The 16,677-nt window shown below is 46.0% G+C and overlaps 1 protein-coding gene across 1 annotated transcript in view; it reads left to right on the top strand.

Moving 5' to 3' along the window:
- Positions 1–16,677, top strand: part of LOXHD1 (lipoxygenase homology PLAT domains 1) — a gene marked incomplete at its 5' end in the record, with an annotated part of 213,163 nt that overhangs the window by 40,121 nt on the left and 156,365 nt on the right. Inside the window, 3 exons of the mRNA XM_081940466.1 lie at positions 1,228–1,351; positions 9,983–10,233; positions 13,257–13,392. Coding sequence (XP_081796592.1) covers positions 1,228–1,351; positions 9,983–10,233; positions 13,257–13,392 — 511 coding nt within the window. The remainder of the gene's footprint in view (positions 1–1,227; positions 1,352–9,982; positions 10,234–13,256; positions 13,393–16,677) is intronic.

Here is a 16,677-nt window from a genome sequence, read left to right as displayed (position 1 = left end):
GAAGCACCCACAACTTCTGGAGGCAACTTCTGTTCCACTGGTTAATTGTCCTCACTGTCAGGAAGTTTCTCCTTAGTTCTAGGTTGCTTCTCTCTTTGATTAGTTTCCATCCACTTTATCCATTTGGGATCAAGAGTTCCCTTAAAGGAGCGGTCCCTAACCTTTTCAGCACCAGGGACTGGTTTCATGGAAGACAAGTTTTCCATGGACCGAGTGGGGGTGGTGGGAGGAGCATGCAAACCTGGATCCCACACATGCTCAGTTTTGCTCGCCCACCACTCACCTCCAGCGGTGCAATTCCTGTCTACAGCCCCCCGCCACCCCACCACCCCTGGGTGTGTGTGTTACACATGCCTTAAAGTACCCATTTGACTCCTTGAGTAGCCAAATGAGAAACTGCTTCTTTTGGGGAGGTGGGATTGGTGAGCAATTTTTGCCGGTGGGATGGATGCAAAAAATTAAAACATCTGTTTGGATTCTTCAAAAAAAATGATCTTTTCCTCTTTCCTCTATTAGTCTATTTTACTATAAGCAACACACACCCTTCAAGTTCAGTTGAAAACATTTAGCTTAGTTAGTTATCCACAATTAATGCAGAGCATGTTGAACTTCTCTTGGTCAGAATGTTTAGTATGTCTAGTTTAATGAAAAGGGGTGGCATGATAGCAGACTTCCAATATTTGAGGGGTTGTGACCAAGAAGAGGGGGGTCAACCTATTCTCCAAAGCACCTGAAGGCAGGACAAGAAGCAATGGATGGAAACTAACCAAGAAGACAACCAACCTAGAATTAAGGAGAAATTTCCTGACAATTAAAACAATTAATCAGTGGAACAGCTTTTCTCCAGAGGTTTTGGTGCTCCAACACTGGAAGCTTTTAAGTAGAGATTGGGGAACCATGTGTCTGAAATGATATGAGGTCTCCTGCTTGAGCAGGGAGTTGGACTAGAACAGGGGTCTCCAAAGGTGGCAATTTAGACTTGTGGACTTGCTGGCTGGGGAATTCTGGGAGTTGAAATCCACAAGTCTTAAAGTTGCCGAGTTTGGGGACTTCTGACCTAGAAGACTTTGCAAGGTCCCTTCCAACTCTATTGGTCTGTTAAGAAATCCGAGTTCTCAATGAATACCTGTGGGTAAAAATCTCCCGAGTGGGTTGCAAAATCGGTCGAAAGGCAGATAGTTCTACAGCTTCTCACGTCACTGATGAGATATTCTGCTCTGATCATAGGTTATCATTGAAGACATCGGCAACAAGTCAGTGTATGAATTCCCAAGCTACCGTTGGTTTGCATTGGATGAAGATGATGGCAAAATCCAGCGGGACATCCTTGTGGGAGGAACAGAGGCAACTGGTACATATGTTTTTGAGCTGAAAATGATGAAGACGAGACAGCCAAGGATGAACTGGGGTTAAAAGCAGTGGTGAAATTAATTTTTAAAAATTACCTGTTCTGTGGGCGTGGCTTGTTGGGCATGGCGTGGCTTGTTGGGCGTGGCTTGGTGAGCCTGGCAGGGGAAGGATACTGCAAAATTTCGATTCCCACCCCACTCTGGGGCCAGCCAGAGGTGGCATTTGCCGGTTCTCCGAACTACTCAAAATTTTCGCTACCAGTTCTCCAGAATCTGTCAGAACCTGCTGAATTTCACCCCTGATAAAAAGACTCAGGGCATAGAGGGAGAGTAGAGTAGAGTAGAGTAGAGTAGAGTAGAGTAGAGTAGAGTAGAGCAGAACAGTACAGAAAATATGGAATGGACTAGACTAGATTAGACTGGAAAATATGGACTAGACTGGAACAGAATAGAAAATATGGAATGGAATGGAATAGAATAGAATTCTTTATTCACCAAGTGTGATTGGACACACAAGGAATTTGTCTCCAGTGTGTATATTGTATATTGATGGCTGCTTTATCCTTGCCTAATGGTAGATGGCAGTCATTGATTAAGACCTCCAACATTCATTTCCTGAATGCTTTTGCATTCAACTTAGAGACAGGCAGACGTATGGCAAAAGCATTTAGCAAATGAATATTGGAAGCCTTAATCAATGGCTGCCGTCTACGATCAGGCAAGGATAAAGCAGCCATCAATATGCACAAGGGGCATTGTCTCTATCATAACTCAAAGAAGAGCTGGTTCCCCCCATCTACAGAATGTCGTTAGAACTCTTGTGAAAGAAAAACATGGGAAAAAGGAAACAGTTGGTGGATAAACAAACAAACAAACAAACACTTGGAGGAGAAGGTCTTTCTTGATTTCTTATTTTGAGGTGTTAGAAGAAATGTCCTTCTGGGCTCAGTTTCAAGTGGGGAGAAAAGACACTGGAAACATGGAGGCTGCTTGGAAAGACGGTTTAATGGTGGACAGGATCACATGGCTTAAAGTCCGGGGCAAAAAAGGGAAGAGATGCTGAGAGTACCTGGGTTTTATGCCCTCTCTGGGCTTTTGAATTTGAGCTTGTATTCTGATTGATTGTATTCTGACAGGCACTAAGGGCCGGTCCTTCGCTGTGTTGGAAGAAATGTCCTTCTGGGTTCAGCTCCAAGTGGGGAAAAAGATACTGGAAACATGGAGGCTGCTTGGAAAGATGGTTTAATGGTGGACAGGATCACATGGCTTGAGCTCCTGAACCGAAAAGGGGGAATCACATGCTTCCAGATGTTGGGTGAAGAAGAAAAAGAGGCAGAGATGCTGAAATTTACTGGCTTTATACTCTCTGTTCGGCCCCACCTCTCTGTTTCCTACTCCTGTGTAAGAAATGTATTCTGATTGGGTGTCAGACTCCCATGGGGCCATGCAGGGGCAACTCTGGAGACTGTGTTTTGAGTCCCAAGTGTGGTTGACTCTTGCTGGGTGATGATGTAATGAAAGGGTTTGGGGCAATTCCTCTTATGGCACTGCCTGAAGGAGGTAGATCTTTATTATGTAGAATAGACTGGCCCAGGCCTTAATGGCCCATTGACAAAGGTGGTATGTGCTGAGTTTCTGCCTCACTTTTAGGGGAGATATTCTACCCTTTTAATATTTCCTGAAATATTTCATTTGTGGGTGCTAACTTTCTGTACAGGTTTAAGTAAACCGGACAAATCCATGGAGGTTCCAAAGTGCTGGAGAAATAATTGCACGGAGAGAGAGAGTTGGGATCTTCATATTTTACCATTTAAATAGAATAACGGAATAGAATAACAGAGATGGAAGGGACCTTGAAGGTCTTTTAATCCAACCCCTAGGCAGGAAACCCTAGTCCATTCAGACAAATAGATATCCAACATCTTCTTATTGGGCAAGTGTGATTGGATACAGAAGAAATGGGATAATACAATAGCAGAGTTGGAAGGGATCTTGGAGGTCTTCTAGTCCAACCCCCTGCCTAGGCAGGAAACCCTATACTGTTTCAGACAAATGGCTATCCAACATCTTCTTAAAGACTTCCAATGTTGGAGCATTCACAGCTTCTGGAGGCAAGTTGTTCCACTGGTTAATTGTTCTAACTGTCAGGAAATTTCTCCTCAGTTCTAAGTTGCTTCTCTCCTTGATTAGTTTCCACCCATTGCTTCTTGTTCTACACTCAGGTGCTTTGGAGAATAGCTTGACTCCCTCTTCTTTGTGGCAACCTCTGAGATATTGGAAGACTGCTATCATGTCTCCCCTAGTACTTCTTTCTATTAAACTAGACCTACCCAGTTCCTGCAACCGTTCTTCATATGTTTTAGTCTCCAGTCTCCTAATCACCTTTGTTGCTCTTCTCTGCATTTGGCCAGCTCTTCGTCCTTTTCACTGAGAATTGCTCAGAGATTTTCTTCCCCTTTGAAAGGAAATTTCAAAAGCCAATTCTCTTTCCTCCAATTAAAAGAAGAGCAATAGACAGCGGGGGGGGGGGGGGGGGGGGGCAGGGGAGAGAAACACTGCAGGAAAGAAGTACGGAGGCTTTGTTTTGTTGTGTTAGCTTAATGTCTTGTGTTTACCAAGTTGGGACATTCTATTGTTGGAAGAAATGTCCTTCTGGGTTCAGCTCCAAGTGGGGAAAAAGACAATGGAAACATGGAGGCTTCTTGGAAAGATGGTTTAATGGTGGAGAAGATCACATTGCTTGAGCTCCTGAACCGAAAAGGGGGATCGCATGCTTCCAGATGTTGGGTGGAGAAGAAAAAGAGGCAGAGATGCTGAAAGTCCCTGGTTTTATGCCCTCTCTGGCCTTTGATCTTGTGCTTGTATTCTGATTGGTTGTCAGACTCCCATGGGCCCATGCAGGGCCAACTCTTTAGGTTGTGCTTTGATTCCAAGTTTGGTTGAGCATTGCTTCTTCCCAGGTTCCCTGTGGTGAGTTTCTGTTGAGGGCTAATCCTACCTTTGTTGTGTAGAATAGACTGGCTCAGGCATTTTAATGGCCCATTGAGAGAGATGGGGGCTATTAAGAGTGATTCTGTTTCCTACCTAAAAACATGTTTCTCCATTTCTGATCCAGGGAAATATAATATTTTGCCTTTTCAATATTTCCCAGGATATTTCGTTTTTCTAGGGGAGGGGTGGGTGCTAACTTATATGCACCATGGGTGCATATAAATCCAATAAACAAACAAACAAACAAATTTCCTACACTATCCTGCAAGTCAGATGCCAAAGAGCAAGTGGAAGAGGCTCTCCTGACCAATCCAAGTTGCAAAATCAGGAGTCGTCGTTTCGAAAAGCATCCCGGGGCTTCTCCAGGGGGAACGCTGATCCAAACCACGCCAAGGCGCTAATGGGCTACCCAGAATCCCCTGCTCCCCCGGGGTGGGAGGGGGGCAGGAAAAGGAGGGGAATGCAGAACTCTGAAGCATCTGGGCAAACAGCAGGCATGCTGGGAAGCTGAGCACCATCCAAGATTCCTGCCAGCCGATTCCCAGCCTCCGTTGGTGTAGCTGCCCTTTTGAAGCGGCTCAATTATTTATCTCTGCAATTATTTGACGGGGGAAAAAAAATTCTCCGGTCACTTTGTGCGATAGAATTTTGGCTTGGAGCCTGAAGGGCATCTTTGTTCTGTGACTTTATAGAAGTTTGCTTGCTACTGCAGCCTAACATTTTCATGGCTAAGGTGGATAGTTGCTAAGCGAGTTTTGTTTTGTTTGTTTGTTTGTAAAATTTATTAGCCACCCGTCTTAGCGCAAGGCAAGTCTTGATTCGAAAGATTTGCCCAATCTTACGGCTGCCATTCCATTATTAAGTGAATCACTGCAATGGCTAAGTCAATCATGGTTGTCATTATTAACGTAAACATATCTGCCCATCTCTGTTTAGCCTCTTTCTCTGATAAAAATTCTCATTGATATTTCTGTTCAGCATTTGCTCCTTTGCAGATGCTTGTATTGAAAGATATTTGGACTATCAGGGTTGAAAGATATGTGCTGAGGTTTTTCAAAAGAATGGAATGGAATATAGACTATAGAACGTACACTATTGAACCGTGATAGCAAACCTATGGCACGCATGCCAGAGGTGGCACATAGGACCCTCTCTGTGGGCATGTGCGCCATCACCAGCTTCTCTTCCAGGTTCCCTCGTGCGAAGGTGTGCCAGCGAGCTGGTGGTCGTGCATGCACGCAACGGAATCTGGAAGAGAGCAGCTGTCTGGCGCGCATGTGCACAACAGAAACTGGAAAGCAGCTGGTGGATGCGCAGGCATGTGTACCGGCCAGCTGCTTTCTTTTGTGTTCTGGTACTCCTGCGCTCTGGTGCTCCGGCACGCACAATCCAGTTTCGGCACCAAGTGCTGAAAAGGTTAGCCATCACTAATAATATAGAATATAGAACATAGAATATAGAACATGGGAGGGGAGGGGAGAACAGAATTCTTTATTGGGCAAGTGTGATTGGATACAGAAGAAATGGGATAATGCAATAGCAGAGTTGGAAGGGATCTTGGAGGTCTTCTAGTCCAACCCCCTGCCTAGGCAGGAAACCCTATACTGTTTCAGACAAATGGCTATCCAACATCTTCTTAAAGACTTCCAATGTTGGAGCATTCACAGCTTCTGGAGGCAAGTTGTTCCACTGGTTAATTGTTCTAACTATCAGGAAATTTCTCCTCAGTTCTAAGTTGCTTCTCTCCTTGATTAGTTTCCACCCATTGCTTCTTGTTCTACACTCAGGTGCTTTGGAGAATAGCTTGACTCCCTCTTCTTTGTGGCAGTCCCTGAGATATTGGAAGACTGCTATCATGTCTCCCCTAGTCCTTCTTTTAATTAAACTAGACATACCCAGTTCCTGCAACCGTTCTTCATATGTTTTAGTCTCCAGTCTCCTAATCATCTTTGTTGCTCTTCTCTGTACTCTTTCTAGAGTCTCCACATCTTTTCTACATCGTGGCGACCAGAACTGAATGCTGTATTCCAAGTGTGGCCTTACCAAGGCATTATAAAGTGGTATTAACACTTCACGTGATCTTGATTCTATCCCTCTGTTGATGTAGCCTAGAACTGTGTTGGCTTTTTTGGCAGCTGCTGCACACGGCTGGCTCATATTTAAATGGTTGTCCACTAGGACACCAAGATCCCCTTCACGGTTACTACTATTGAGCACGGTACCACGTATACTGTACCTGTGCATTTCGTTTTTCTTGCCTAAATGTAGAACCTTATTCTTTTCACCATTGAATTTCATTTTGTTAGATATCGTCTAATTGGGTGTCGGTTCCTTCTGTGGAGGAACGGAAAGACAAACCTATAGACACACACACACCACATACACTTACACATACAATGCACTACAATAGCAGAGTTGGAAGGGACCTTGGAGGTCTTCTAGTCCAACCCTCTGCCTAGGCAGGAAACCCTATACCGTTTCAGACAAATGGCTATCCAACATTTTCTTAAAGACTTCCAGTGTTGGGACATTCACAACTTCTGGAGGCAACTTCTGTTCCACTGATTAATTGTTTCTAACTGTCAGGAAATTTCTCCTTGATTCTAAGTTGCTTCTCTCCTTGATTAGATTCCACCCGTTGCTTCTGGTTCTGCCCTCAGTTGCTTTGGAGAATATCTTGACTCCCTCTTCTTTGTGGCAGCCCCTGAGATATTGGAAGAAGGCTGTCGTTTCAGACAAGTGGCTCTTTCCAATCTCTTCTTAATACTCAGCCACTGACTTATTTTAGTGAGCTGTTAAAGGAGATAATTGCTATGACAATCTTCTGAATTTCCCTGCAAATCTGCCTCAATGTCTTTGGCAGGAGAGTGGCTGGTTGCCAGAGACTGACTGGCTTTGAACCATGAAGTTTGACTACAAAGGCACCAGAGAGGAAGACACCTCCCCCCCCCCCCCCGCTTGGCCTGCCTCCTTCTGTTCGCATCCCAAACGCTAAGAATATTGAAATGTAACAGTTGCTCTTGTGTCACATTGCATACGCCTGCTTTGTGTGTTTTGTTTCACTGCAAATTGGGCAGGGATATGGCGCATTTCTCTGCAAATAAAAAAGAAAGTTGCAAGTGAATAGCAATAGCACTTTGACTTATATACACTTCACAGTGCTTTTACAGCCCTCTCTAAGTGGTTTGCAGAGTCAGCCTGTTGCCCCCAAAATCTGGGTCCTCATTTTACCCACCTCGGAAGGATGGAAGGCTGAGTCAATCTTGAGCCGGTCAGGATTGAACTCCTGGCAGTGAGCAGTGAATTAGCCTGCAATGCTGCATTCTAACCACGGAGCCACCATTGCGTTCTTCTTAAAGAATAGCAATAGCACTTAGACTTATATACCGCTTCACAGTGCTTAACAGCCCTCTCTAAGCGGTTTACAGAGTCAGCCTGTTGCCCCCAACAATCTGGGTCCTCATTTTACCCACCTCGGAAGGATGGAAGGATGAGTCAACCTTGAGCCTGGTGAGATTTGAGCTGCCAAATTGCAGGTAGCCAGCAGGCAGCAGAAGTCGCCTGCAGAACTGCCCTCTAACCACTGCGCCACCGTGGCTCAATGAAGATAAGCTGGCTGAAGGGTTTGGTTCACTTGCTGAGTAAATAGTTTCTCACCGGTGCCACCATGAAGTCAGACAAAGTCAGTCCTTGATTTACAATCATTTTTAAAGTGACCATTCGAAGTTACGACGTCACCGGGAACAGTGATTCACGAGATTTTTTCACACTTACGACCATTGCAGCATCCCCAGGGTTCACACGATCAGAATTTAGACGCTGCTCATATTTACGACGGTCGCAGTTTTGCCGGGGGTCGTGTGATGACCGCTTGGGACCTCCTGACAAACAAAGTTTAACCTCTGCAGCGATTCACTTAACAACTGCGGCAAGAGAGGTTGTAAAATGGGGCAAAACTCACTTTAAAAAGCGCCTAGCTTAGCAATAGAAACGTTGGGCTCAATTGTAATTCGAGGACTACCTGTGCCACACCTTTGCCTCTTACCTGAACAGGTTTTCCTTTAAAAAATAGCTAGAAATTGTAGGAAGCAAAATCTGGTTTGGCTCCACGCTGGGAGAAAGGCGCTGGAAATAAAATGGAGGCCGATTGGAAAAAGAAGGACCCTGTTTATGGATGGGCAGAGCCAACAAAGAGCCTGTGGTTCTGGGACAGCTGACAAATTAGCTTGATGAGCGCAAGGATTTTTACACGGTTTTACAGTATTTTGTAATTTTGAAGTTTGTATGCTTTTATTATTTGATTGGGTGGAGATTGTGTTAATCCAAGGATGAAATGATACCGGTTCGGGTGAACCGGTATTTCCGACGATCAGCTGTGATGCACGATTTATATTAATCGCATTAATATAATATGATCTAAATCGCACGGCACAGCGGATTCTGCCCCCCCTCTCCGCTGTTCACTTCCCTTTGCAGGCACACTCGGTAGCAGGCTCCGCCCACCCGCCCGGACGTCATCACGTCCGTTTTTTATGCTCTTCGCATGTGCAGAAGGTTCTGTGCATGTGCAGAGGCAGCGCACGCATGCTCACAGGGGTCAGCAAAGGTAAATTGATTTCACTCCTGGGTTAATCCTATTACGTCCTAAAGGTCATGTCCTGTCTTTCTTAATCTCGTCATCTGGAGCCGAAGGTGTTTTCTTTAGGAACAGATTGGCTCAGTCTTTCTTAATGGGCACAAAATATCCATCTCTAAAGACTTCAGGCATCTCCTGGAGGCTGTTGGGGCTGCTTCCTGCCTTTAAAAACATGTTTCTCCATTTCTCCTTTATAACTACCGTATTTTTCAGAGTATAAGACGCACCTGAGTATAAGACGCACCAAGGTTTTGAAGAGGCAAATTTTTTAAAAAAGGTTTTGCACTCACTAGATCTCCCCAAAATAGCATGTTTTTCACAAAAATGGGCCAATTGTTTTTTCAAAAAAAGGGCATGAATAGCCTTTAGGAGGCTTGTAGAGTGCTCCTGGGAGAGGGGGGACCCGAAAACGAGCAAAAAACGCCCCATTTCCCCCCAAAATGGTCCCGGTTTTTGTCAGAAAAAAGAGCATGCATAGCCTTTAGGAGCCTTGCAGAGTGCTCCTGGGGGCTGGGGGGGGGGGCAAAAACAAGCAAAAATCGGCCTGTTTTTAGCACATTTCTGCCCTCCCCAGCCCCAAAGAACACTCTGCAAGGCTCCTAAAGGCTATGTACGGCCATTTTGGTGAAGGTGGCAGGGTTTCGGGAGGCAAAACAATGCTGTATTCAGTGTATAAGACACACCCAGATTTTCAGCCTCTTTTTTGAGGGAAAAAGGTGCGTCTTATACTCTGAAAAATACGGTAGTGAGGCGTGGGGGGGGGCTTTATAACCTATGGCCCCTTTATGACCTGTGGACTTCAACTCCCAGAATTCCTGAGCCAGCATGCTCCCAGGAATTCTGGGAGTTGAAGTCCACAGGTCATAAAGGGGCCACCGTTCCCCTGAGGTAGCTATACCTTGAATACGACGGAAACAGTAATTAGCCATAAGCACATCATTAGTAAGGTCCTTATGGGAACTGCATTTTGCATTCTGCTCCTCTAACCCCCTTCCCCTCCACTCAGGTATTGTTTACAACGTGGCGGTGGTCACAGGTGACGTCAGAGGGGCAGGAACCAACTCCAAAATTCACATTGTCCTACATGGCTCCAAAGGCCTGAAAAACAGCGGGAAGATTTTTCTGGAAGGAGGGAGGTTTGAACGGAGCAGGACTGACCTTTTCAATATCGAAATCGCGGCTCTCCTTAGCCCCTTAAGTCGCATCTCCATCGGGCACGATAACGCTGGCATCAGCTGCGGCTGGTATTGCGAGAAGGTAAGGACGTGTCCTAAGATGCTGTTGTCAACAGGCTTTTTTTTATCCCATTGGCAATCTGATCAGGGTGACCTAAGACAGCTTATATTTATATATACACAGTATGTTTATATAAGAGCAAAGCTGTCAGCGTTCCAAATAGCATCCAAAAGTAAATCAGAGTCCAAGGCAAAGTATTGCTCAAAGTTCCAATTGATTAAGAGAGCGCTGTTGGCACATCTGGGAAAACCCGAATCTGAAAGCTTCCCGGTTTTCCCCACCCAGTTGGAAGTTCAAGATCTTGCACCCACACCCACAAGTCAATCCCATGGTCCAATCTCCCACTGCCATGCTGGCAGCTTCCACCCATCCAATTCCGGTCAGGTACAGCAGTGCAGAGACAAAGGATGACCTTGGCTTTCGAGAAAAAATATTGTTATGGCTACATGTCATCTAACTCCGTACAACCCCCCCTCCCATTTTCCCACAATAGAAAATGCATAGTGGAATAATAGAAAGTCTGGCAGGCCAAAGACCCAAAAGAAAAGACAGGCATGACAAAAGCTCTGATTTCCATTATGAAATCAGACTTCAACATTGGGTCCTATCTAACAGAATGAAATTCAACGGGGGAAAAAAATAAGACTCGACATTTAGGCAAGAAAAACAAATGAACAGATACAGTATATGTGGTACCTGGCTCAATAGCAGTAATTGTGGGAGAGGGATCTTGGAGTCCTAGTGGACAGTCATTTAAATATGAGCCAGCCGTGTGCAGCAGCTGCCAGAAAATACAAAACAGTCCTAGGCTGCATAAACAGAGGGATAGAATCAAGATCACGTGAAGTGTTAATAAAATTTTGTAATCCCTTGGTGAGGCCACACTTGGAATACGGCATCCAGCTTTGGTCGCCACGATGTAGAAAAGATGTGGAGTCTCTAGAAAGAGTGCAGAGAAAAGCAAGAAAGAGGATGAGGGGACTGGAGGCTGAAACATATGAAGAACGGTTGCAGGAACTTGGTATGTTTAGCTTAAGAGAAAGAAGGACTAGGGGAGACATGATAGCAGTGTTCCAATATCTCAGGGGTTGCCACAAAGAAGAGGGAGTCAAACTATTCTCCAAGGCACCTGAGGGTAGAACAAGGAGCAATGGGTGGAAACTAATCAAGGAGAGAAGCAACTTAGAACTGAGGAGAAATTTACTGACAGTTACAACAATTAATCAGCGGAACATCTTGCCTCCAGAAGTTGTGAATGCTCCAACACTGGAAGATTTAAAGAAGAGATTGGACAACCATATGTCTGATGTGGTGTAGGTTTTCCTGCCTAAGCAGGGGGGCGTTGGACTAGAAGACCTCCAAGGTCCCTTCCCAACGCTGTTATTCTGTTCTGTTACAATTATGATGGCTTGAGGTTAAGTGGTCACTATAAGGCAATTATATACTATAGTTCTGTTTTTCCTTAATGTGTTTCTTCCAGTTTTGTGCGCCCGTCCGCAGGGTCTTCATTTAATTAAACTTCTGCAATTGTAAAGAAAAGAATAAACAGCCATTGTCATGAATTTGTAGCATTAATAACATGTTTATCATGAGCCACGGTGGTGCAGTGGTTAGAGAGCAGTACTGCAGGCTACTTCTGCTGATCACCGGCTACCTGCAATTTGCCAGATCAAATCTCACCAGCCTCACGGTTGACTCAGCCTTCCATCCTCCTGAGGTCAGTAAAATGAGGACCCAATGTGTTGGGGGCAATAAGCTGACTCTTTAAACCACTTAGAAAGGGCTCTAAAGCACTGTGAAGCGGTATATAAGTCCAAGTGTCATTGCTAGTGCTATTAGATCGAAGAGGATCTGCTTTTGAAATAGAAGAGTGTGTTTGAGAAATTCCTACAGGTGCATAGGAACTTTTCTCTTGCATCAGAACTGTGTCCAGTATACAGTGTGTCCTTGACTTACAACCACAAAGGAGCCCCAGATTTCCCTGGTGAAGCAAGATAGTGGTTAAGTGAGCTTTGCCCCAGTTTAATAGCCTTTCTTGCCACGGTCGTTAAAAGTGAATCACTGCAACGGTTAAGTGAGTGACACGGTTGTTAAGTGAATCCCATTTACTTTGCTTGTCAGAAAGTGGCAAAAGGGGATCACGTGACCCCGGGATACCACAACCGTCATAAATGTGAGTCGGTTGCCAGTTTTGATCACGTGACCATGGGGATGCTGCCATAGTTGTAAGTGTGATAAACTGTCCTAAGTCACTTTTTTTCAGTGCCATTGTAATTTTGAATGGTCACTAAATGAACAGTTGTAAGTCGAGGACTACCTGTATCAAGGAGCTGTAGACCTTTCTTCCTCAATCCAGTGCCTCTTGTGGCCCGCCAATGGCCAGCGGAGTTGGCAGCAGATTCGGACAGTGAGGAGGTTGGGGAGGAACATGGGCCAGTCCTGGAGTCTGGGGAAGGCTCTGATGAGGGCTCTGTGTTAGAGGCAGAGAGGGGGCCAGAGCCGTATGCCAGTTCTCAGCTGCCTTCAGAGTCAGACATCAGTGGGGCAGAAGAACAGCTGGAGCCTGTTCCCAGTGTGTGCTCATGTGCAGAGTTGCCAGACGAAGGGAACAGCTAAAGAACAGGGGTCAATTAAGTAAGGCCACAGTTGGACGATGATTGCCCCCCCCCAAGAGGAAATAAAAGAGGAGTGAAAGGGGAGTGGAGTTTGCAGGAGGCAATTAGTTCATTCCTGCATTTTTGCCAACCATTGCGACGTCTAAAAGATATCAGCCTGGCTATTCTCCAAGCCTGATAAAAGACGGTAAATGTGAACTATCTTGAAAGACTGTGGGAGAGGAAAAGGTTTGCTGGAGAGGAATTCACTGTAAATTAAATAAAAGGGGTTTATCGGGACGAGGACTCGGCTTTGTGCTGCTGGGGAAGCCTAGGTGAGAACAGTGCCTTGCAGATATTTTGGGATTGCAGCAGGCATTCGGAGGGCACCAGCCTGGGCGAATTGAATATGAATTAAGTGGAATCGTTCATTTTATCTCCCTCTGCCAGGTGGTGGTGTACTGTCCATTTACTGGAATCGAACAGACGTTCCCCTGTGGGAAGTGGTTGGATGAGAACGAAGCGGATGGGCTGGTGGAACGGGAACTCTACGAAATGCTCTCCCTGCGTCAGAAAAGACTGAAAAGTAAATGCACCGGGAAAATAAATAAACCTTGCTTCCCATTTCTTTATAAATACAGGTAGTCCTTTGACTTACGACCGCCACTGAGCCCATTTTTACATTGTTAAGCGAGACTGTTGTTAAGTGAGTTTTCCCCATTTTACGACCTTTCTTGCCACAGTCATTAAGTGAATAACTACAGCCGTTAAGTGAATTATTCAGTCATTAAGTGAATCCATCTTCCCCCATCTCTTTTTCCATTGTTAAGCAAGATGTTAAGTGAGTTTTGCCCCATTTTAAGACCTTTCTTGCATCAGTTGATAACTGCAGTTCAAAAGTGAATCATTCGGTATTAAGTAAATCCATTTTTCCATTGTTAAGTGAGACTGTTGTTAAGTGAGTTTTGCCCCATTTTACGACCTTTCTTGCCGCAGTCATTAAGTGAACAACTTCAGTCGTTAAGTGAATTATTCAGTCATTAAATGAATCCATCTTCTCCCATCATGGGAGAAGGCATGGGCAGGGTGGGCGTGGCCAGCTTGACATCACTCATCGAGGCTCCGTTTTCAGCCGCAATGCCCCATCCGGGCTCTGTTTTCAACCGCGACAGCCTCCTGCAGCTCTCTGCCAGCAAAAATGGAGCCCAGGAAGCCATGCATGCCCCGCCCAACCCAGGCTCGGCCTCCCTTGGTTCTGTTTTTGCTGGCCCAGGCACTACGGGCCAGTCCTTTGCTGTGTTGGAAGAAATGTCCTTCTGGGTTCCGTTCCCAGTGGGGAAAAAGATACTGGAAACATGGAGGCTGATTGGAAAGATGGTTTAATGGTGGACAGGATCACATGGCTTGAGCTCCTGAACTGAAAAGGGGGATCGCATGCTTCCAGATGTTGGGTGAAGAAGAGAAAGAGACAGAGCTGCTGAAAGTTCCTGGCTTTATACTCTCTCTTCGGCCCCCACCTCTCCATTTCCTGTTCCTGTGTAAGAAATGTATTCTGATTGGTTGCCTCGAGTCCACGTTTGGTTGAGCTCCCAGATGCCCTGTGGTGAGTTTCTGTAGAAGGCTAAACCCTATCTTTGTTGTGTAGAGTAAAGTAGCTCAGGGCCCCTAATGGCCCATTGAGAAAGGTGGGGGCCTATGAAGAGTTGAGTCTGCTTCTTGCCTAAAAACATGTTTCTCCATTTCTGATCCAGGGAAATAGAATATTCTGCCTTTTCAATATTTCCCAGGATATTTCATTTTTCCAGGAGAGGGGTGGGTGCTGACTTCCTACAGCTGTTTCCAGAGTGGGCTTATATCTGCTGGCCAGATCTAAGCAGCCCATGGGCCGGAGTCAGCCTGTGGGCCTTGAGTTTGACACCCCTGGGAAAGGGCCTTTCTAAGGCTGTGTCACGTTCTGGCGTTTGTCAAGGACACAAAAAGAGAAGCAAGATGTTGTAAATGCTTTGTCTGCATGGTTGCAAAACTTGCGATAACTGGCACTAGACAACGAATAGCACAAAGGCAAATAAGCCAAGTCAGCTCTAACCTGGTTAACCACATCATTGTAATATATACTCTTAACCCCACCCACAAATACCTATTCACCACATCCCCTCCAGTGGTGGGTTCTGGATCCCGTTGCAACCGGTACGGTGCAACAGGGGCCGGCGCCCACCGCGTGAACGTGCTTACTTACCATCCGCAGTACTCCGGGACACCTCCATTACGCTCCAGCTGCTCAGCGGAATGTCACACAGGCTCTGTGAGCTCCATGCACTTTTGCGTAAGCCTCCAAAATGTCAAATACCGGTATGGAGGGCGGGCGGGCGGGCCCTCCAGAGCACCGTACCGAAACGGTACCTGGTGCTTCCGGCTGGCACCAGTACACCCGTACCAGGGCGTACTGGTTGTAACCCACCACTGATCCCCTCCCTGTTTCCCAGTGATGACGCCTCCACCTATTACCTCGCCCCCACCTGGAGAGTGTCCGCGCAAAGATCAGCCACCCTGCCCACGAATGGCAGAGGAGTGATGCCATCCAAGTGGAGTCCGCCAGACAGAGAAAGGCAAGTCCATCCAGGCAACCTGCAGCTAGCTGAAGCTCCATCCGCTAATGGGCTGCCGTGGCACTCCGTGGCGTTCCGCTGCACTCCACTGATGACGTCACCACTAGAGCCGGCCGGTGAAGAGAGAGGCAGCAAGGGAGTGCCAAATTCCACGCCGCTGCAGGGACCAAAGGCCCCGGCGCCGCTCCAAGCCCACAAGGAGCATGCAGGATGAATCTGGGAGGGTGGGAATGGCAGGGCGACCGATTGTTGGAGTGCTGGGATCAGCAAGCTGGACCCGTCCACGCGAATGGCAGCCCGAGGGCTGACAGGCTGCTTGTCTTTTGCAGCTCAACTTTGGATGACCACAAAACCCTGCACAAGGGGAAATCATGTTCTAAAGAGATGGTCGCACTCCACTAACCGCAGGGCTTAGATTTCTGTGCAACACTGGGTGAAGAATAAAAAAGCCAAAAGCGCAGAATCCCATTTTCGACGCTGCGAAAAAACGAATTGCATTCTCTCCCTCCCACCCGGAAAAAGATCAATGTTAACCGTATCTTCTTATTCTTTCCATTGTCCCTCTTATCGTGGATCTGCTGGGATCAAACCATCTAAATCCCCTCCTAGCGTGTTTCGCAATTCTTTTTTGGCTACCACCATTCCTTTCAGAGGAACAAAATGTTTATTTCACCCTGTACTTTAACATTGTGCTAAAGATCTAATCTGTACAGAATAACTAGATTACAAGAACTCTCATTTCCCACCTTACTTGTGCGTGTCTACTGAAAGAATTTTGTTGTCTGTTAAGGTGGTAAGATAAACAGTCGAGGGCCTCAAGTTGAGCTTCACAGAAAAGAAGGTCTTAGAAAGATATTTTTGTGCCTGATTCAGAGCTCAGGAAGTTGGGAAGGAAGTTGTAGCCTTTCATCTCCTCTTGATCACATTAGCGCAATGAATATTTTAAAAAGTAGCTAATTTATTTATTTACTTGTTTAGCACATGGCTTAGAGTACTTCAAGGTTCTCTATGGTTCTCTATGCCATATGTCAAGGAGATGGAGTGGCTCAGTGGCTGAGACGCGGAGCTTGTCAATCAGAAGGTTGGCAGTTCAGCGGTTCGAATCCCAAAGCGCCACATAATGGAGTGAGCTCCTGTTACTTGTCCCAGTTTCTGACAACCTAGCAGTTCAAAAGCATGTAAAAATGCAAGTAGAAAAATAGGAGCCACCTTTGGTGGGAAGGTAACAGTGTTCCGTGCGCCTTCGGCGTTTAGTCATGCTGGCC

The sequence above is a fragment of the Natrix helvetica genome (genome assembly GCF_964273705.1).
Source record: "Natrix helvetica genome assembly, chromosome: 2".
NCBI lineage: Eukaryota > Metazoa > Chordata > Lepidosauria > Squamata > Natricidae > Natrix > Natrix helvetica.
The sequence above is the reverse complement of the archived record's forward strand: the minus strand, read 5'-3'. Positions and strand labels throughout refer to the sequence as shown.